At 40.8% G+C, this 22596-nt stretch overlaps 1 protein-coding gene across 1 annotated transcript in view; it reads left to right on the top strand.

The window, feature by feature from the left end:
• Positions 1-12283, top strand: part of LOC111221735 (contactin-4-like) — a 42684-nt gene extending 30401 nt beyond the window's left edge. Inside the window, exons 15-21 of the mRNA XM_022745268.1 lie at positions 318-467; positions 1206-1276; positions 1700-1934; positions 2045-2160; positions 7850-8030; positions 11052-11164; positions 12011-12283. Of these exons, the coding sequence (XP_022600989.1) occupies positions 318-467; positions 1206-1276; positions 1700-1934; positions 2045-2160; positions 7850-8030; positions 11052-11164; positions 12011-12283 (1139 nt within the window). The remainder of the gene's footprint in view (positions 1-317; positions 468-1205; positions 1277-1699; positions 1935-2044; positions 2161-7849; positions 8031-11051; positions 11165-12010) is intronic.
• Positions 12284-22596: the final 10313 nt, after the last annotated feature.

Below are 22596 nucleotides of genomic sequence, written 5' to 3'. Positions count from 1 at the left end.
CGACTTTGTCTGACAGCTTATTCATTGTATTTATTAACTGCATTTATGTGTAAAATTGCATTGTGAGATGCAGGCGTTGCTGTGCGATATCAAGAAATAATTACACAACATGTAGATTTGTTGGACTGGTGTCACCCTTGAGTGTACTGTAATTGGAATAGTATTAAAAGATTTACAAATGTCACCATTTCAGTTTGATGTACTTCACTGGTTTGTGAAATGTTTTTTTTGTATATGTGCTGGAAAGAAAATGTGAAATGTGCCTCAGTTAAAAAAAAAAAAAAAACACATCTCAATTCTAAATTCTTTAATCCTAGTTCCTGATTCTGTGCCTGGACAGATGATGCATGCAACAGTGAAAGATTTGAACCCCTGGGTGGATTATGAATTCAGGGTTGTGGCAATCAACAGTGTTGGTGTAGGAGAACCCAGCACGCCATCAAAACAGATTCGAACCAAAGCAGCAGGTATCTTCTCGATTTGTTGTTTCTCCTTATAACAAATTAATCAGTAAATGTAATTTAACTGTTTGATTAGTTTCACTTTCCTTCAGTGCTACCCGTGATGTTACTCATTTTTAAAACTGTTGTTCCTTTTCATGCCAATACTTTGATTACTGAGTCACATGCAAAATAAGGGGAAATTGAATTACACTTTGAAACATTCAGCACTAAGCTTGTGGGTATGTGCGTGTGTTTGTGTGTGTGTCTGTGTGTGTGTGTGTGTGTGTGTGTGTGTGTGTGTGTGTGTGTGTGTGTGTGTGTGTGTGTGCGTGCGCGCGCGCGCGCGTTTGTGCGCACGCACTCTGGAATTTGTGCCATGATTAATTAATGGTTACATCAATAGAAAATGTGACCTATCCACACATGTCATGAGGCACCGACATGAAAAGTGTCTATTTTGAGCTGGTAGACTGAGTAATTCCATCCTGCTGGTTGAATCACAGGGGAACAAGTTTCCCATTGTGCTTCACACATGGGGCTGACATACGGCGCTGGGCTAATAACAGCACCGTGCACGGGTGGTAATGCCACTGTCAACAAAAAAGCCTAATTCCTCTACTGTGTGATTAACCTGTTTTGTGTAAATTAGAAGCTGCGGTCTCCTCATTCAAAGCTGTGTGGTTTAACAGAATCCTCTGCTACTGCCTTACACATGACAATCCAAAACTGAGGGATGATTAAGTTCCCTTTGTGCCTCTTCAGTTCCCAAGGTTGCACCCGTTAATGTGAGTGGCGGCGGAGGAGCTCGAGGAGAACTTGTCATCATTTGGGAGGTAAGAGGATCATGGGTATTTTTGAGTGGGCATTCATCTTAACAGAGCATCCTTTGAATCTTCTGATGAGAATGGAGTTCTGGCAGAGTTAGTGTGTCTGCAGTGGTCTGGCTTCAGTGCAGCGGCTTTTAATTAGAAGCGTAGCTTTTCTGATTTGCTGCCTGCTGACTTCCCTTGTTGTGTAAATCAAAACCAAGATACAGAGCGAGAGCAAATTTCATATGTGCAAATCTAGAATTAGGTGACAGTTTTACATTTTTTGGATGTGGTTCAAAGCACGGCAAGATGCTATATCGGTGCATTTTCTCAACAGTTTCTCAGACACACAATTTCTGTTTTACTTTTTTTTTTACACCTCCCCTAATTTAATTTCTGCTCACAGTTGTTTGGGTCAAAGGCGTAACTTTTCTGTTCCTATCTCAGCCGGTTCCGGAGGAACAGCAGAGCGGAGAGGACTTTGGCTATGTCGTGGCTTTCCGCCCACTTGGCAGCAGCACCTGGATCCAGACAGTGCTGGCATCACCTGATGCATCCAGATATATTTACAGAAATGACAGCATCGCACCCCTGTCCCAGTTTGAAGTGAAAGTGGGCGTGTACAACAGCCTGGGAGAGGGGCAGTTCAGCCGTGTTGTTAGAGTGCTTTCTGCAGAGGAAGGTGAGTTTATTCACCTCCACATGCTGCAAAGTTGATGGTGTTAATTCAAGAAAATGCATGCTTTCTCTCCTAATTGCAAATATGCATAATTCATGATGTATCCTATTTAGAGCCTTCTGAGGCACCGTCAAGAGTGTGGGGCCGCGCCGTTTCAGCCTCTGACATCGAGGTGTACTGGGAGCCAATTCCCCCCGGGTCCAGCAAGGAGAAGATCATTGCATATGAGGTATGAAAAAGAAAAGTTGAAATAATAGTGCCACAAGGAATATTCAAACAAGGAGTAGACATTAATCCCTGAATGACTGACAGTATAATAAGCTGGCGTTCAGTTGAATGTAACCGCCAATGGTGACAACATGGAAATATTCTGACATTAAAATACTGTATGTGTTGGAGCGGCAGATTTTTCACAGGCTAATCTAGGAGTTGAAGAGGTCTGTTGGCAGCGGTTGCAGTCTCCAAAAGAACTCAATACCCAAGGCTGTCTGAGAGCTGCTATTAAAGAATAATAAATAAAAAAAAAGAAAGTGTAAACATCATACATCACTATCCTCTACCGCAAATATTCTCCTGGGTTTTGGCTGTGGAAAACCTAGATAGGGGGGTGGGGGGTGGGGGGTGTCCGCAGGTGGCCTGACCTCTGCTGAGAGGCTTTGAGGTTTGAGGCTTTGAGGTCATTGCCAGTGTTTGGTCCACACATTGTTATGAGGTAGGGGTTTGATGCACCACAGTGATGCATTTGGGAACAGCGGCTGTGCAGTGGAGCTGAGCTGAGAGCATTCATGCTAAACATTTACAGCTTGTACCGATATAAAGATATACAGCTAATCAACAATATAAATGTATTTCTGACAACTTTTTGATGTTGAAAAAATATTTAATTTCTCATTATTTATATATAGTTTTGAAGTTTCTACTTTCTAAACCATTGGTTCCCAATCTGCGGGCTGGGGCCCACTGGTGGGCCGTGAAGGTATTTCAAGTAGGCCAACAAATCATTTGCATAACAGTACGATTTTGGTGAAAACATAAAATTATATAAAGAAAAATAAAGAAAAATATCAAAATGATCTTTAAAAATTATTAAAAACTTATTTTCTTTCTCATATTAAGGCCTGTCACTGTGATAAGCCAATGATAGGAATTGTTATTTTGTCCCTCGCCGGACCACACTATATACTGTTTTCTATCTCAGTCTGATTGTGCGCTAAAAGATTACATCCATGGTAAAAACTGAAGTATTAAAAAGCGTAGCTAAAGAGAGTCAGGAGACAGATGGTGAATCGACAAGTGATCTCTCCCCCCGTCAAAAACAAAAAAGAAAAGTTGAGCTTCCCCTGCTTTCAGTTCAATCCCGAATGTTCGATCATTATCATTGAAATAAAAAGTGCTCTGAGAAGGCATTATCTGGCCTCCATATTGTAAAAGGGACAGTTGTGGGCTGCCAACATTTTTGCAATTTTCAAGTGGGCCATGAGTTAGAAGAGGTTGGGAAGCACCGGTCTAAACCAAGGACTGTTTTTGTCAAGTGTTTTACAGTGGGCAATTATTCATAACTGGCCACAAATTCTCAGACTCATGATTTCTCAACTAAGGAGCTACCTTGAGATGGCATCAAATATTTTTATGCAATAGAGAGAACACTGATGATTCAGGCCTGTCACAACCAACAGTTTCAACAGTAATAAATCTCTCTTTTGCTCCTACAGCTCCTCAGATAATGCACAGATTCATTCCTCTTCCTACCACTCAGTGTCAAGTTAAAGCGCCTTTGGACTGAGCAAAAACACTCGTCGTGTAAGTTGACTATATGTCATGCTGTGTGAGATGGGTCTAATGAAATCCTGGTTCAGAACCTCTGTCAGACTTTACAGTATCAATTTGAAGCATATCACACTGTGCAATGACTGTCTGGTGAATCATAGAACTACAATGTAAATAGATTTTTTTTTTAAGAATGCAGCAGAACAATAAACAAGCTCTTGGCACGGTACTGACACCTCTAGTATCAAATAGAGAGGAGGAGGAGGAGGAGGAGGAGGAGGAGGAGGAGGAGAGTGTGGACCCGGATGGGGATAGAGAAAAGTGTGGCACTTTCAAAATTGGCAGCTGTATTCTGCGTCATTTCGTGTCGCATTCTGATTGGCTGGTTTGTAGATGTGTGTTGCAGCAGCGAGAGAGAGCTAGACCTCACCCACTCAGGTCGCTCAGTGACACCTGAAGCGTGTGGAGCGCTGTTTGTGTGCAGGTGCGGAGGAGATCAGACGGACAGAACACATCGTTAGTTCGGTTTCTTAGTCTGCTGCTCCTCGTGGTTGTCAGTAGAACCTTCAGCCCTAACAGAGAAGTGAAGGGACAGTCGACAACACTGCGACCGAGTTTACTGGCCAATCACAGTACATACTGTATGTCATCATCTCACTTGCTGAGATTTGCACAACAAAGTTGATTTTGTTGTAACCCCACACTGTTGATATGAACAGGTCATCAAAGGTGGACATTGCCTAGAGTACCCCAGGGTACTCCAGTGGGCCAATGAGACGGCATGTTGGCGCTGCCCATGTGCAGATTCTGAAAGCCGGTCTAGGGCGGCCCATTGACTAGTGGTTGCTCGGACTTAGTTAGACCAAAGCTGTTCTGCCAATGTGCATCTTTCCCCACACAGCCTGTTTAGACAAACTGTACAGTTCCACACCTGTAGGGTATCGGGACTCCTTTTCTTCTAGATGATTGTAAATGCTAACACTCCCTTGGCTCGGCTATTAGAAGGAGGACATCTAGTTAGAAGATGACTGCAGCTGCTTTAATGTTGTATCTTCTCGCCTCCCACTGCAATCGTATCAGAGAGATGTGAAAGCAATTGTGCCCGGACTGGACAGGTTCCAGTAGCTCTTCACAGTGAACACGTAGAACTGTCTCTGTACAATTCAAACAAGTAACAGAGTGGCTTATTTGATATTGCTTTCGTCCCAGAAAATAGCTCCTGTAGAATACAAACCTTTGTACCTGTTGTCCTCTGGAGGAACTCCAGAAATAACCTCATTCTGTAGCTGCTCCTGACTCTCCCTGAGGAGGATACTCAGAGCCTTCCATAGTGAGTCTTGCACTACAGCCAAAGAGGGAGGGAGAAAGAGAAACTGGAGAGCATTCATAATGTCCCATCCATACACTCTGCCAGCGCACAGAGCTTTGCCAAAAGTCATTTTATCAGAGGCTTGTAGTGATGGGAATCAAGAATCAGCCCCTATTTAGGACCGGTTGTAAATTGTTTCCTGAGACATTATGGAGTCTTCTGATGTGCTGATTCTGATGCATGTTTTCTGAGTATGTTTACATAAGGTACAAGACTTGTGTCATTGGAGAATAGAAGAGATGCTGTATTGTGTGGGAGCTTTTATCAGACGGATGTTTGTACCTTGTTTGTTATTTGTTCTTTTGATTGTTTTTCAGGATATGTTCTGTATTCTATTCAGTAAAAAAGTTGCAGCACAACAATTAAGCTATCACTATATGTCAGAAAATGTAGTATTTTTCCATTAACGTAGATCAATAAAAGAATAAATGAAGAATCGGGTTGATAAGTAGAAACAATACTGCAATCTGCACTGCTGAAATGTCTTCCATGCTCATCCCCAGAGGCTGAGCAGCCAGCTGTGAAGAGGAGAGCCTGGAAAGCTCTACCAATCCGTCCCAGCAGGGTAGATCAGCCCCAGAGGGCCCTTCATGCATGGTGGCCAAGGAATACCATTTAGGCCTTTGATTTCAAGAGAAGCGCCCGTCAGTTTCACGTGTTACAGGATAACAACTACACATGCAAGTCAGCCTTGAATCTGCTGTTGAAGACAATTAGATGAGGAGCAGTATGTCTACATGTCCCTTTGTAAAAACACATATAATCCATACCAATAGCAGATGCGGATAACTTTAAACTTAAATATTTCAAAGAAATCACACCGTCCACCTTTTGGCTGCCGCGTAGTCTCGTCCTGAAGGATGTGTCTCTCCTCGGCGGCATTTTCGTCACAGGCCGCTTTGATTGCAAAAGCTGTTTGAAAGGCTCGAAAGGAGTAATGTGACTAACTGAGAGGATCATCAGTCATCACCACACCCTTCAATTTATCTCACACATCATGCGTTTGTCTCATAGCACTGCTTCACCTGTAATGAGCGAAAGCAGCAGGAGCACTTAGACACGGCGTCGGGTTTTAACAGACTGAAAGACTGAAAAAGAAATATACATCAAGTCTTGACCGTGTTTGCTGCTGGGACCTTGTTGAAGACATTTTGACAAAAGAGCACAGTAAATGATAAAAAATCAATGACGGCTGAATTCAGTTTAGCTGCTGGTCCTGGTATTGTGCACGTTGACTCACTGTCACGCTGTCATGACTTACTGGAACACTTGAATAGACCAAGGCTATCATTAATGTTATTAGAAGAAAACCTTCAAGCCAGGGGCCTGATATATGGTGATATAACACTACTTAGCCCCAGGACGTCTGTGCCACACTTGATTGTCATAATATGATTCACCACAACTTAACTATTTTAGTTCATATTCCTAAATAAAGCTAAAAATTAATTGACAACACAGGAAAGCCCCTGGGGGAGCTGTGGCCTCGGGGCAGTTGCCCACTTTGCCTCGTTGGTAATCCAGCCTCATCTCAGACAGAGACTTGCTTCGACTCACAGTAATGGTTGAAACGTTATTGAAGTGGCTCTCCCTTGTGGAACGCACCTCCCCAGCACCTGGAGCGCAGCTGCTTTGAATATCAGTAGGACTTTCGTATTAGACTGCATTCGTTTTAGCCAGGTGTACCTAATAAACTGATAACTGACTCAGTGTACATCTATAAAGCGTCAATAAAAAGGGTTATTCACTGACAACATAGACCGATTGATACTACAGCCTAAATCACTCATCCTCATTCTCTCCTCAACTTTTCTCCACTTGAGAACTGAATCATGTATATTTTAGGTCAATTATATTCTTATGTGAGTTCGTGCCTCTCACCCACAAGTACTGGTGTTTCTAAAATACTGTATAGGTGGTATAATGCACTTTCCTGCCACTGTCTCCCTAAGACTTTAATATGCAGCAAGACAGTTTAAGTCTCCTTAGATCCTCTTCTTTCATCTCCCTGTGAGTGTGTGTTTAAATTCTTAAAGGTGGTTGGAAAAAACTGTAAACGCCTTCTACTAAGGTATTTTAGGTATTTTCCCAAGTGTCAGTAAAACTACTATAATTAAACTGCCTTTGAAAAAAAAAAAAAATCCTAGATGCATCTGTTATCAGCAACTCCAGGCCCTGTCGTTAATCTGCCTTTTCCCAAGCAAGATCCTTGCAAACCCGTGTGCTGCCAATTGAATAAGTACCCACTCTCAAACCATCTGTTTGACATTTTCCTGTCTGCTTTCTATGTCTCGTGATCTCGGGTCATAAATGATCTCACTGTGAGTACAGATCCTGACAAGCTCTTTATCCGTGTACTCCTCACTCGCAGTGCTGCTTTCGGTATTGCTGATCATCGGATACAGTATCACTTGGTAGTTTAAAAATGTGGGTTTGACTGCCTCAGGACCTACAGCGGCTGAGCTGATAGTATGGAGGCCTTTTAAGTTCTGTCCTATAGATTCACTGCTTTCATGTAAAAGACTTAAACCTATATGACCTCAAGTTTCTTATAAGTTAGTGAAATGAGCTTCTTTTAAAAGTAAACTAGATACCTGTATCTCCATAACCCTTACACTTCATGTTCTGCTGTCTTTGCTGTACAGGATGCTCTTTTATAAGCCCTTTTTAGATGCTCTCAGTAGGAAACTGAAAAAATAAATAAGGTTTGACTTGACTCAGTTTCCACAAAGGAAGGAAATATGGCTGGAGCTCTGTGGTAATCCTTCTTTCTCACATCTAGGTTCTGTTTTGGGAGGAAGGATCTCAGCAAAGTCAAGCAGACAGAGTGAAGGTTATCAACTCCACGGCTCTGCTGTCTGGCTTAAAGGGTAGCACAGTCTATCTGATCTCAGTCAGAGCCCAAAACAGCGCTGGACTTGGACCCTGCAGCCCTGCATTTAACATCACCACCAAGAAACCACGTGAGTCCACACACACACACACACACACACACACACACACCCCACTCAGACATGTAACTTGTTTTCATATTTTGCTTGGCCATTTATGTACATGAACCACTTTTTTTTTTTTTTTTTTTTTGAGTTAAGAGTCTTTCTCATAGAGTGTATTTAATATTATACAACAGTTAGTTCCGAGCAAGTAATTTGATTGGACGACAGTCATTCAATGAGTGCTGATATACAGTATAACAGCACTGGGACTTTTAACTACATGTATCACTCCGCTTCACAGGTGTTCTATCAACCGTTAATCAGCATTAAATTAACAGTCGTTATCTATCTTTGATGGTAACAAACTTTGCAAAGATGAAAATATTTTCAGAAATAACATTTGAATTAAATGATGTGTGGTCGTAAGAAGAGGATGAAGGGAAGAAGCCCGGATACTTTAGCGCACACCTGAGGTAACATGTAGACAAAGCAAGCTAGTGTGCACTGTGCAGGTCAGGAAAATAATTATGTGTTGTTTAGTAACAGTCCAACACCAGTCCAGTTGCAGAACTATTTCTGTTGGCATAGCCAAATAAATGATGAAATAAACAAACAGGTCATAATCTGTTGTTTCTTATTTAACTAATATGGCGCTCGTAGAACTGTTGTATAAAAGCCATATCACACTCAAGGTCGTGATGTTGAACTGAATATCAGCACGCAGCCTCGTACCAAAGACAGTATCATCCCTCATCACGCCCTCTCGTGTGATGTTGCTTAACTATTTTATACTCACATTCGATACTGTATGTATATTGAATTGGTGGCTGTAATCAATCTGTCTGTCCTACTGGCTTTCGAGCCTTATGTTAGGTCCTCTGTAATAGTTCAGGGACTTCATGACATGAAGAGGAGTTTACATGTTTTGGGATTATTCAAGGCCAAGTGTGAAAGTTTGATTCTGCTGGTTAAGGCCTTACAGAAGGAGGACTGAGGAGGGTGACTTCCATTACTCACAGTGTATTCTCTCTGGGAGGGGGTTGCTTCAAGGCCAGTGTGGACAGGAGGAATGACTACAGTGACCAAAAACTTCTCCGCTGTATGAATTGGAACATTGTTTAAGATGGATAGGCCTTCAAAAAAAACTACCCATTACATCTATTTTGCTGTCCTGATTTGTTTTTCTCCTATGTAAAGATTCAGGTAAACTTTGGAATCCACTTCAGAACAAAACATTACAACAATCACTTCCACTGAAAGCGCATTAGGAGGGGATATTTCAACAGCCAGCATGAACGGGAGGAATGATTACAGCAAGAAAAAACTGTTTAATTTTCTGCACTGCAGCATCAGAATACTTTTGGCAGAGATGCATCAAATCAATGGGGAAAACTGTTTTAGTATTATTATTATTATGAGTCATAGTAGTGGTTGTGTTATGTCAGTGCAGTTACAAAACTGATACCAGCCCTTCAAAACAATACTGACATAAGCCACACTTTTTTTGTCACAATTATGTTGTTCACTCATTCAATTCACTCATGTTTTCACTTACGTATTATCCCTCTCCTGGTCAGTCTACTTACAAGCATGCAAATTCCTCTGTCGGCTTCGGCTAAGTTACAGTATCATGTTTAATATTGTCTTCTGTTACACCTTTATGTTGTATATTGCTGAATGTTGTTTGTTGTGTTGATGTTTTGTGTAAAAAAAAAGAAAAAGAAAAAAAAAAGCATTACCACCCAAGTCAGTCACTGAGGCAGCTCAGTCAAATGCGATGCAGTAAATGGTGACCTTCTGTGAGAACTTTTCATTTAACTGAGTAAAGAAATAAAATAATATAAAATAGGACCAATAGGTACAATAAAATAGATCTGTGTGTATATACCGTATGTATAAGCCACAGAGCTGTGGCTCTAGGATCAGATACAGGATCAGATACAGGTTAAGTCCCACTTCTAAAGCACAGCATGCTTACGACTCCATGTGGCGATCCCTGATGCTCAGCACTGGGTAGCAGACTGTCAGACTCGGTCCCACATAACACAGTATCTGTTTGTATGTGCAACATCTGTGGTGGTGACAGTTTAACTGCAAGTGGTGTACAGTTGTGAGCCTCAGTCAGCGGAGGTAGGCACGTGGCTGGATGAGTCCGTGGCTGAGCGTGCACCTGAGCGGCCTCAGCTCGCAGAGAGAGGATGTGAGGGTCTCTCAATAACAGGTTTCAGCTCCCCTCCCATCCTCCTCTCTCTCACTGCCCCCACACTGTCTAGCTCCATCCTCGCAACGGATCCGACCGTCCTCACCACACCAAGTCCCAGTGCCACCTCCCCATCACACCACAGCAAAGAAGAAAACACTGGCCACTACAGACTGGTCAAACAGCTTAGTGCACACACTGAAGGACCTGAGCCTCCTCAGTAAGAACAGCCTGCTCTGGCCTTTCCTGTAGAGGGCCCCAGTGTGGTCTTACCACTCCACTTTGCTGTTGAGTTGAACCCAAGAAACTTGTGGGTGTCAACTATCTCCACTCCCGACAGGGGTGGGAGTGGGGGGCCTGTGTTGTGCCGGAAGTCCACCACCAGCTCCTTGGTTTTCCCAACACTGAGCTGGCGCAGGTGGTTTTCTTTCGCACCATCCTATGAGGTTCTCGACCAGGCCTCTATACTCCTCCTTCTCAGTGGTGATACAGCTGACAGTGGACGATGTCATCTGAGAGCTTTAGTAGGTCGCTCATTCTCGAGTCAAAGCAGAAGTCAGAGGTGACAGTACAGTTCCCTGGGGTGCACCAGCCTCGCAGCCTGACATACTGCGGCCTGTCAGTGATGTAGTGTGTAAAGGGTAATCAGAGAGCATGCATTTTCTGTTTTTGTTCTCTGCAGTGTGTTCCTCAAGACTGAAGCACATATAGTTTGAAATGCGTTCTGCTGCAGCAGCGGATGACTCAATCAAGGCTGACTGCAGAGCTGGTTTAGAGAGTTCTATTGATGACATTGGTTTATGCATTCATTTGTGAAACTTTTGTCCGTATAATTTCATTTCTTGCAGCTCCGCGTCAGCCTCCGGGGAATATTGAGTGGAACCTGACCAACTCTAAGATCTTTCTAAATTGGGAACATGTCAAGGCGATGGAAAATGAGTCTGAGGTGACGGGATACAAGGTGAGTTTGTCAGAGTAATAGCAGAAACCCCACAACTGGGGAAACAAATAGAGCCTCAGCAGCTGTCATCCCAATAAATGGCTTTCTCATTGCAGTGGAAAGATAGACCTCAGCACTCCAGTGTTGCATTATGGATTGGACCTGTCTGGCCTTTCAAAATTAAAAGATCTGTTCAAGGTGATAAAATGAAAGGTGTCATGCCACAGATGGAATTCAGCTTCTTGCAACCATTACAACTATGAATCATTTTTGATCCACTTTGCATACTAGTGTGTGAAGAAAACACTGTTTTTGATAATGCTTTCCACAAATATATGTATTTTTTATTATCCAGGGATATGCAGCCCTGCTCATTTAATGATAAGTCTTTTGTGGAGCTCTGTTGTAAGGCTGCGTGCGGTGCATGTAGATGGGAATATTGTAATGATTTTGCAAAGGCAGCACTGTGAAATAGATGTAAAAGTTTCTTAATTTTTTTCCGTTCGTAAATTCGCAGTGTGTGTCTTTATGCTGCGTGATTCTTTTGAACAACAAAATAAAAGATTTTGCTGCATTTTGATAAAGATAAAATGATATGGCTTAATTAGTATAAAAAAAGGATGTCAGAGGTTCTGTTTTGAGGTGCCTCTGTTCCTCCATGTTGAGTCATCAGGTCAAACCACCAAACGAGACGGTATAACCAAAATTTTTCCATTTCCACAAGTTTCCTGCTTTTGGGATTTGAATTTACTTTTCACACACAAATTTAATGTTGAATTAAATCATACATTCATCTGCTGAGAGGTCATCACGGTTTAATTTCTGACCGTCATGGCTGAACCTAGGATCCATGCTCTCCTCCTCCAGGTTGTGTATCGTCAGAACTGGCATGGCAGGACCACTGTACTGGAAACCAATAAGACCAGTGTGGAGCTGCAGATCCCTTCCGGAGAGGACTACCTCATTGAGATCAAAGCTCTGACCAAAGGGGGCGATGGCACCAGCAGCGGCCCCATCCGCATACCAAAGATGTCCAGTAAGTTTCAGACACTCTGCAGCATGCAAATGATTAGAGTTGGAATTAAGCAGATGAGCAGTGGGATGGGTGCACTGTGTGTAACTAATCCCCAGTGTGACTGATACTGTTTATCAGCTTCACTGTGGCTTGAACAAGGCCTTTAGAATACACATAGAAATTGTAATAAGACTGCAGCATACGAGCAGGACGAAGAGACAAAATGTACAAAGTTATCTCCGTCCAGAAGCTTGTGTTTCAGTCCTCTTTGTCTGTTCGCTGGCAGGATGTCTCTGAAACTTAAAAGAGTAGTTCAACATTTTGAGAAATATGCTTAATTGCTTTCTTTCTGAGAGTAAGATGAGACGATCAATATCAAGCTGGCGTGCAAGCTGGCAAATATACAGAGCTGGAATCAGAATGTAGTTAGCAGCAGCTTAGCATAAAGACTGGAGACAGGTAGAAACAGCAGCTGGCTCTGTCCAGAGTTCTAAAACTTCCCTGCCAGCACATCTAAAGCTGACTAATTTATGTGTTGTGTGAATCGTGCATACACAAAAAACCTGCAGCAATGTGTTGTCTTAGGAGGGCGTTTACACATTGCAGCTATTTCTTGATCAACTTAATGCAATTTACACTGAAGCTTTCACCTCTTTGTGAGCGTCACAAAGAAAACAGCAAGAAGGTGGATTTTCTCAAATTTGTAATTATTATAGTGAGACTTGGTCGGCTAAAGACATTTGTTTGGCTTAGGAAGATCTCATGCGGTTTTGGTGAGGATAGCGCCACCACGTGTCCATTTAGAAAGCATTTTACATGTTTACCAAGTGGCAACATCTGGGGCTGAAAACTGAAGCCAACACGGAAGCGAACAACAAAAACTGCAGTTCCTCGAATGACCACTAGATGCTGGCTCCAACAGGGAGTCAATCCCCATAGACTCCCATGTTAAATTGTCAAACTTTGCAGTAGAAATAAACATGATTACAGCTTGGTTCAAAAAAGTTCTCTCTAGCTAATGTACCCCTTCATGACAACTGTACAGGGGGTGAATTTTTATATAACTCACCTGTATAAATTTTATTAAGGCTTAAAGTTCTGCATAATTGAGGGCGTGGTCACTTTGAGTGACAGGTGCACAGAAGTCTTACTGACAGGATACCACATTAAAGTAATGAATATTTTGCAGGTAATTTACATTCAGCATCGTCTGATATAAAGAAGAGAAAATGGTCTGCATCACTACATTATTAGACTTCCTCCGAGACATATTTCTGTTGCAGAGGAACATATTTTGTAGGAGGTTGCTTTGCAGTTACTTCATAAGATGCACTACTGAGTGGTAAAGGTTGTAGGAGAAAAAAGTTCACTAAAGTTACAATGATGTTTCTGTGATGAAATGTAAAGAAATGCTACTGTAAGTTTTAGATTTCAGATTTGTTCGCTATGCGCAGCTTTTATTTCACATCATTTGATGTCTTTTTGATATTATTTCAATACATCATGTGTCATTGGCACCACACACACCCCAATTCTTCACCCATTTTTGGATTAGCTGGCAGAGGCAGGCCAAGATGGCGACAATGGAGCAGCTCACTCTGAGCTTCAAAACTACTCTTCAGAAACCCATGGGTGATACGTCCATCTTTATGTACAGTCTATGATTGTTACTCTTATTATGCCTGGATTCCTCGGTCAAACATGTTTTTGTCTACTCTCTCTTCTACGCACACTTCATTTTATCTAATTTATATAATATTCCATGCAGAAAGTCCGATATAGCAAGTAACGATCCTGTAAGATTTGATGGGTTTTTGCCTGTAGGGGGCATCACAGAAACAATATAAACTTAATAAACTTAATAAACTTAATGACCATAATTAGGCTGTAATGAGCCAGACTTACTTGAAATTTTAAACTATTTATCTCTTTTCAAAGCTGTACATTCTTAGTCTCTCACAACAAGGGTACACAAAACATATTTCACCGCTAATAATGCTCTTCTTCTCTTCCCAGGTCTTAACTCTGAAGGATGTGTGTGTCCAGGTTCAATGAAGATCTGCTGTTTTATGATGTTTTTTCTATTATCTATGTTCATTTTGTAGCTTCTGATGCCTTTATATTTAGCTCTGGACATTAGAGTGGATATAGTTTAGGATTTTCCTCTATGTGTCAGATTTGCAGAATGCTCCGCTACTTGGAGAGTTTCTCAACCACTGGTTTGCAAAACCAAACTGAATGATGGGAGTGTTCTGACAGGTTGTCAAATACCCACAAATCCTGTGGCTGGACTGTTACTCATAGCCTACAGCGCAGCCTAGTTTCAGGACCACTGCAATCCTCCTGGAAGCATGTGTTTGATAAACATTGGAAGATGAATTTCTTATCTTTATTTGTGAAATGAACTTGAGCACAGGTTCATGTCCAAGTTTAATGTCTGTCTCCACCTTTTTTGCCTCAACTTCCAAGTTATTTCTTGGCTTGCTGTGACCCCCATGAATGTTACAGACCGAAAGGTGAAAACTCAGAGTTTAGTTAATCTCTGTTCACTTTGCTCTGTTCATTTTGGATTTAAAGCGTTAATCCTCAACATTTTTATGTGTTGTAACTTATTTGATTGTATCAGTGGTACAGTCAAAACGAACCCATAAAATGAAAGGAACAATATAAGATTTTAGGAATTACTTGTTTTTGACTTCTAGTAGTTTTCCACCCCGCCACCTGTCTTTATGCTAAGATAAGCTAATTACTCCGGCCTGTAGCTCCATAGTTAATGTGCAGATATGACAGTGGTGTCAATTTTCTCATGTAACTCTAATACGAATAAATATTTTCCCAAAATGGTACTATACAGGTGGTACAAGTATCCACAGGAAATTATACCCAATGTCCTGTGCATGTTTTGGCTAGTCAACTAGCAACAACATATTCTTAACCTGCTATTAGGTTCTTGTAAATCATTTGTGCACCTACAACCACATAACAGTTGATTTCAAGCAGGAGTATGACTTTTAGCTCTAACCCCCAAACCAACCTCCTGAGTTAAAAGTCCGCACCTATATTTAAACAGATTTCCACTTGACCACCAACAATTTGGTCAGACATTTGGGTGTGTTATGCTATTACCAGCTGATGTAGCCTTGAGCTGCTAGCCTTAACGAGAGATGAGGAGCGGGCTACAGAGGTCTGGTAAACTTGAGTTTATCAGGTCACATGTCTTACATGACATGATTTGATCAACACTCACTCTGTCACCAAATCCATCCAAACAGACAGTCTTCAGGATTAACACTTTAACACCAGCCTGTAATCATCCACAGAGTTAGGACAGCCGTAAACATTTCCTGTGTTGATTTTATGCAAGGTCACACTGGCTGACCTTATGATAGTTTTTAAACATGTATCAAGAAACACTTGGATTTAACAAAGCTGCCTTGCTTTGTCGAGTTTATATTCTCCAAACCTGTTGTCAAGCAGTCTTTAAAACATACAAAAGGGCAAACTTATCACACATAGAATGTACAATGTTATTTACTTAATTTAATTTATTTCTAAAATTATATGTTATGTAATTTTGTGTGGGGGAACATAAAGTAATTGGTGGCATATGAGAAGTCAAACTAAAAACACATAGCATATTAATTTATTATACACCTAAAACTGATAGATGATTAAGTATGACAGCTCTCCCGAAGAACAGTTTTGTGCATTTAGTGTGCTTTTTATTAATCGCAAACATTAGCATCCACCATAACTAAGTACAAACTTAAACAGCATCTAACCTAGCTACAAAAGTATAAGTTGATCGAATACAAATGACATTTGTCTTTGTCTGTTACTTTCCAACATGGAAGTTTAACATACCTTTACTGACAGGATACCACATTAAAGTAATGAATATTTTGCAGATAATACATTCAGCATCCTCTGATATAGAAGATATGATGTACTACTGAGTGGTAAAAGATATAGGAGAAAAAGGTCACAAAAGATACAATGATGTTGCTGTTCTGAAATGTACAGAAATGCTACTGTAAGTTTTAGATTTCAGTTTTGTTTGCTAAGCACAGCCTTTATTCCACATTATTCGATGCTGTTTTATTTTCATTCATAGGGTCTGTCATTTCAATACATGCAGCATTTTTGGGACAACACACATGGCTATTAATATATTGATCACAAGACATATTAACTGCACATCTGTCATAATTTAATATATTTTTATTGTTGCAAAAAAGTAAAATATATATTTGTTTTCCTAAAGAGGAGATGCAGGTGTTTAAATGGCATACTTCAGAGAGAACTGTTTGTCCCTCATAATGACTTGTGTGCTTTATTCTTTATTTTAATGACTGAAGTGCTAAAACATTTATTATATAAATTTTTCCTATATACTTTCACTGCTTTATTGTAAATCTAGTCTGTGTAAAATCTATAACAGTCCAAACCTCATTGCTTTTTCATTGATTCATTAATTTTGTGCTGTTCCATTTACTTAAACCTGAAATCCCTTTACATTTGCCTAGTGGTTTTATTTACAGTTGTAATACCTAATTATGATGTCTCAAATTTGTATTTATGAAATTTCTGCCCTTTTCATTTGTGATTAACATGCTTTCTGTAACTAAATTTGCAATTTGTTACTTCAGTAATGTGATACCTTTGTATTAATATGATAAGATATCTCTGTGAGATGACGAAGACTAAATAAAATTTTCACATTGAAATCCTTTAATGAGTTTTTTAATGGTTTTCTTTTCTTTCTTTCTTTCTTTCTTTTGCAAAATTGGTCCCTGCAGATTATTTTCCCCCTTCTACAAGGTGCAGAGGAGAATCCAAGCAAATATTGTGACACTGAGGCCTCCTTTTCCTGTGCGAATAGGACAGGTTGCACAAAAAGTGGAGAGAAAAGGTTTTCCCTCAGGACCAAGGTAAAATTAGCAAAAGATTAGTTGCCAGGGGTTGTTTTGGCAAAGGCATGATCTCTGTGTTTGAGTTTATAATGGACTTCCAACAGGTAAGTAACAGTTTCACTGCGATGTGGGATTATGGAGAATATAGGTTTACAGAACAGACACAAATAAATTAAAAGCAGTCACACTTACAGTGAAACTGCTGACCTAAAAACAATCATACGGTTCACTTTGATGACTGATGCTCCAGATTCTTGAACAGGATCCATATGACTAGTCGTTAGTAGTAGTAGTAGTAAGCTTTCCACACAACCTTAAACAAGCTATTTATAATTTTTGCTATTGCTACATTAGTGTTAACAGCTATTTTCTTACCAGTCTAGAGGAAACATGAGTTCAGCATCAAACTTCATTCCTTTACTCACCAAGAGCTGCGTCCAGAGGTGGAAACACCAGTGTTAACTCTTGTCTCTATCACATCCTTTCTTTTTCCGAAGTTAGCATGCTAACCAGATAACCCCGGCCCATCTCATCACTTTCTGATAGCGACTCACTGTAGCCTCGGTTCTTCCTTGAAGATGTAGCGCTGTTCGGTGGACGAATTATAACCTCTTGTCCAGCAACAATCGCCACCACCTGCTCCGGGCAAGGAACCACATTCAGAAGCAACGTAAAAAAATAGCCCCTTTAAATGAATTTAAAATAGAGAAACTTAAATAAGTTAGATGTTTGATTCACCTGTCCCACATTAGAGTAGATTATAAATCTTGTGTATGTTTTTGGTTCTGTTTCTTCACAAGCAAAATCTATTGACCAGCTAATGTTCAGTCGGTCAGTGGCTATTTAGTAAACTCAAGTCAAGTTCTCTGTCCTGATAGGTTCACATAGCCTGCTATACGTTTCTCAAAGTTGGGTCATATGACCTGACAACACCACACCCACCATAGGTATCAGATTAAAAAAGACATTACCCACAGGGTTAGTTAGCTTACAACTGGCTCAGATAGCTTACTTTGTATTGTAACAGCAACTCAAATGTTTCTGTGCTGAAAACTGCCAAGAGCTGTGATGCTTAATTTATCAGTACCATGATACAGGTTATCAAGTTATTAATATTATCTGAATTCTTAACAAATGATTATGAGCAGCAGCTGATTTGTTGGTGTGGGAGCTACTGACTACACAATGAAACACATTCACATTTCTGCTGTAGACAGAAAGGTAAAAGGCAAAAGAGATTTGGATTTTCTATAGAAATTTAAAAAAAAATAAAAAGACTAAACACTGTAAAATAGCCTACGCATTCTGTATCAACTCACAGCACACTTTTGATTTTGATTTTTCTGCAATGCCAAACTACGGCAGATAGATCAACTGGTCACAATATGTTAAGTGGGAACCCCAGATCTGCTTTATCCATCCATAGTTTTATTAAAACGAGATCCATGTTTGTCAACAAAGTTAACCATGTTGTTATACATCAGTTTAGTATCAGTACTCCACCATTCATCAGGCATTTCAGTGAGAGGAAAAAGAAGAGCAGTTGTTATAGTTAAGCTCTGCCTCCCTCTTTCCAATTGTTTTCACAGTTTCCCTCCCTTTTGTGTCACGTTTGATCCCAGTTTGTGTGTGTGTGTGTGTGCGTGTGTGCGTGTGTGCGTGTGTGTGTGTGTGTGTGTGTGCGTGCGTGCGTGCGCGTGCGTGCGTGTGTGTATGTGTCTGCTGGGCGTGGTATCCTGCTCCTCCTCCCACCAGCTCACCTGCACACCTGAAGCAATCTACTACTTACTCACTGCCTGCAGTATAAAGACCTGGACTTCCAGTCTTTGTGAGATCGTTCAGTCTGCCAGGTGCTACTAACGCACAGCCAGTTCTAGCTTCAAGTTTGTTTCCTCTTGTTTGCTCTCCAAGTTGACCTCATCTTGTTGCCTGTGCTTATAGGTCAACTCTCCCTGTGGCTCCAGAGTGTGCTTGCCTCGCCAAGCTCCCCTGTTGTTCCTCCAATACGCTGCAAACATTCCCTGCTCAGCTTGCCCTGCTCCGACACCAACCCCGGCCAATACCCTAAACCACCCGCCCAGCTCCATTGCCAGTCCTCAGCCCGAAACCCTCCAAACTTTTTTCACAATAAACCTGATTATGAGTCCAGATTTGTTAGAAAACCTAAAACCAGTTTTACTTTATATCACATTGGTGCCTGTCATCGCTGGGATATCTCTTAAATCATTATTTAAAAACAGTGATTCATTTAAAGTGCTCATGTTGACAAATGTAAATGGAAAGAATAATCAAGATCATCAATTAAAATATAACATATGAATGAGCCTTTGACTGAGATTTTACAGATTGCTTGGTTGATTTAAAACATAATAACACAAGGAGGAAAACTGGCAAAATACTTAAACAATGTTTTAATGTTTAATACTTTGTGTTTAATCTCCTCATTATTTCATCCACAGCTGGCTCTAAAAAACAGTCTGCACATCATTATATGCACGAGGAACACACATTCTCACTGCACAATTCTCTTTTATGAATAGCAGTTTAAGTGCAGGAAATGACATACACATTAGTTTTGTTCACACACATCATTTATACAACTGGCCCCAGTTCTAGTGGAAATAAAGCAACAACCTTTGGGGTTGAAAAATGAAGCCAACAACAAAATGCCAAAAACTGCAGTTCCTCACATGGCCATTTGAGTCTGGCTCCAAAAGTGAGTCAATCACCACAGACTCCCATGTTGAAATGTTGAAACAGCAGAAATAAACATATTAACAGCCTGGTACAAAACACAGTTGTGGTATGTACAGCTAATTTCCTCCTTCATGACAACTATAAAGGGGGGTGAATTTTTATATAACTCACCTGTTTACATTTTATCCAGGCTTACAGTTATGTATAATTGAGGGCGTGGCCACTCTGATTGACAGGTGGGTGAGCCACAATCCGGCATGCACCAAAGTCTCAGCTCTACACACGCCCCATTTTTAGATTAGCTAGGAGTTGGGTGGAGTCAGACACTGCCAAGATGGCAACGGCGGGGCAGCTCACTCTGAGATTCAAAACCACTCTTCAGAAACCTATGGGTGACGTCATGGAGGCTACATCCATCTTTATTTACAGTCTTTAGTTGAAATTCCATAAAACTCAAATTAGTTGAAGGTAACAAAGTCAGGATTAAATCACAGTTAACACTGCCTGTCTGTAGCATAAGACGGGCCCCACAGAACCTACTGCAGGTAATTACTGCAGAGGAGTTGGAGCAGCCTTGCCTCTGTAAAACTGCACCAATAGTTACAATTCTGATCTAACAGAGCCAGTGTTGTGTCAGCTGTCAAACCACTCAAAGAAAACAGGTTTATTCATCATAAGAAAAACCATCATCTTTCCAAACAAAGCACAGATATTTTGAGAGATTGTTTCTCTGACTTTCGGTCTCATGATATCACCTGGGATCCAGAGAGGCAGAATCTTTCATCAAAGTTATGTACATACACACATAAAGTTGCTATCAGTAGCAAAGATCCTGGTTGAGCCAATTAAATGTATGATGGATTAGAGGGTTTATCCCTTAGTCATTAGTCTTGGAAGATAAAATCAGCAGCAATGTGACTTTCCTCAGAGCTCACTGGAAGCTTTCTGATCTCAGCTCATAATCTCTGTGTCATGAAAGTAATGTAGTGTAAATATGTCCAATGTGGGGGAATGTGTTTGGCTTTTTAAGGTCAAAAATAAACATGTTCACTTAGAGATTTACAAAAGGAAACTCAAAGACATGTTCCAAGTAGAGACTATGGATTAACATTTAGGACAAAATTAAATTCAGCACTGTGATGTGCATATTTAACTCACCTTGTCTGACACATGGTTTAAACTGGAGACCTGGTAAAGCGTATGTCGAGAATATTAAGCAACTTACATCAATATACTCCTCCAAGACTCATTCCCACTTTACAAAACTGCTGCACAATCTCCTTTGACTTTAAGCCGCCTTTTCTGCTGGTGCAAAATTCGGCCTTAAATATGTAAAGCAACTGGAAGAACCAGAGCTTGACTCACAGCTTGTAGCTAATCCTTTATTCATGGAAATCTCCTGAGAATGGCAACATTCGAGGAGTGGCTTCTTTACCTTTGCTGGGCTGTGCATGTTGTGCTGCTTTGAATCCGCCTCCGCTCATTATTATCAACATGTGACGCCTCATGTGGGGCAATCTGAAGAAAAGTGCTTGGGTCACCTGATAGTCGCGGGGTGATCTGTCATGAGCTACACCCAGAGCTGTTATTTTATTCTGCATACAGTACAGTTTCATCCCCATCGCACAAACGCAGACACACACACTGCTAAGGAAAGTCATATATGGGCTGGCAGCTCTCTTCCTACACGGGGTTTGAAAATATGATTTGTTGTTCATATTGAAAGTGAGCTCGGGTGGGGAGGAGCTGACAATATTTTCTGGTATTGTTGAGGTGTAGGCTGTGAGATATGTCAGAAAAGTGACAGTGTGTGGACCTGAGCTGAGCTCTAAAGTAGGGATGAAGTGGTGTGATGGACAGAAGATTGGCTGGGAATTAAAAAGACCATGAGCCTTCTCCAAGCACCATGGGACAGCTGACAGGCAGCTTGTAGAGCTCGCCTCCCAGGTTCAGAGGGAAACAGCTCTGTGTGGAAGACCACTGCTGAAGGCTCAGACTGACACTGCACTCATCACTTTGATTCTTCGCGGTGGTCTGTGAAGGCCAGCGTTTACAGTACCTTGCTGTCACACTGGACGTTGCGTTGTGGCTGCTGAGATAAAATAATCCTAAATCCCAAATCAGGTAACACAATAGACGATGAAGCTAATTTCCATAGATACAGGAGATACTGTTACAAAGCCAGTGTTGTAACAAACAAGGTCTTTTCAGAACCTGGCTACAGCCCAAACATGAAGCGTTCATTATAATTCAGTAATGATAACATTTTATTCAGCAAGGAAATCAGGGAACATAGTGACATACAGCAGCTGCAGATAAGGGTGATGGGGCAAAAAAAAAAAAAACCCAAAAAAACTGTAAGACACTCAGACAGGTTGTAAACAAACCAGCAGTCTATCTAGATCTCATAATCACTTTGAGTCATGTCAGTAAAATAATCCCTCATTGCACAGAAAAACTGTATGCAAAGTACAATAGGTCAAAGTTGCACATCAGTATGTAAACTTTGATGGATTTTTTTTACAGTGGTTTTGGGGATATATTTTTACTGTTCCCCTTCATATTCTCTTCTAAATAAGTTTTTTGAATCTTCTTGTTTAGATCAACGATGAATTTATTAGATTTAGAGCTGTCATTACTGATGGGAATCATGGCTAAAAACTGCAAAAATACGCCCCAATTTGTAACAAACCGGACTGATCGACTAAAGCTGCATTTGTTGTTTTTAACCTCTTGGAGGCAGCAGAACAAGAAAGGCATGTAAACTTGTTAGCAAACCGTTTTCCACATCCAGCAGACATGGAGCAACAACAGCATTTTTTTGGAGT

Source organism: Seriola dumerili, unplaced genomic scaffold, assembly GCF_002260705.1.
Source record: "Seriola dumerili isolate Sdu_G_001 unplaced genomic scaffold, Sdu_1.0 BDQW01000088.1, whole genome shotgun sequence".
Lineage (NCBI taxonomy): Eukaryota > Metazoa > Chordata > Actinopteri > Carangiformes > Carangidae > Seriola > Seriola dumerili.
Note: the sequence above shows the minus strand (reverse complement) of the source record. Positions and strands in the feature narration are given on the sequence as shown.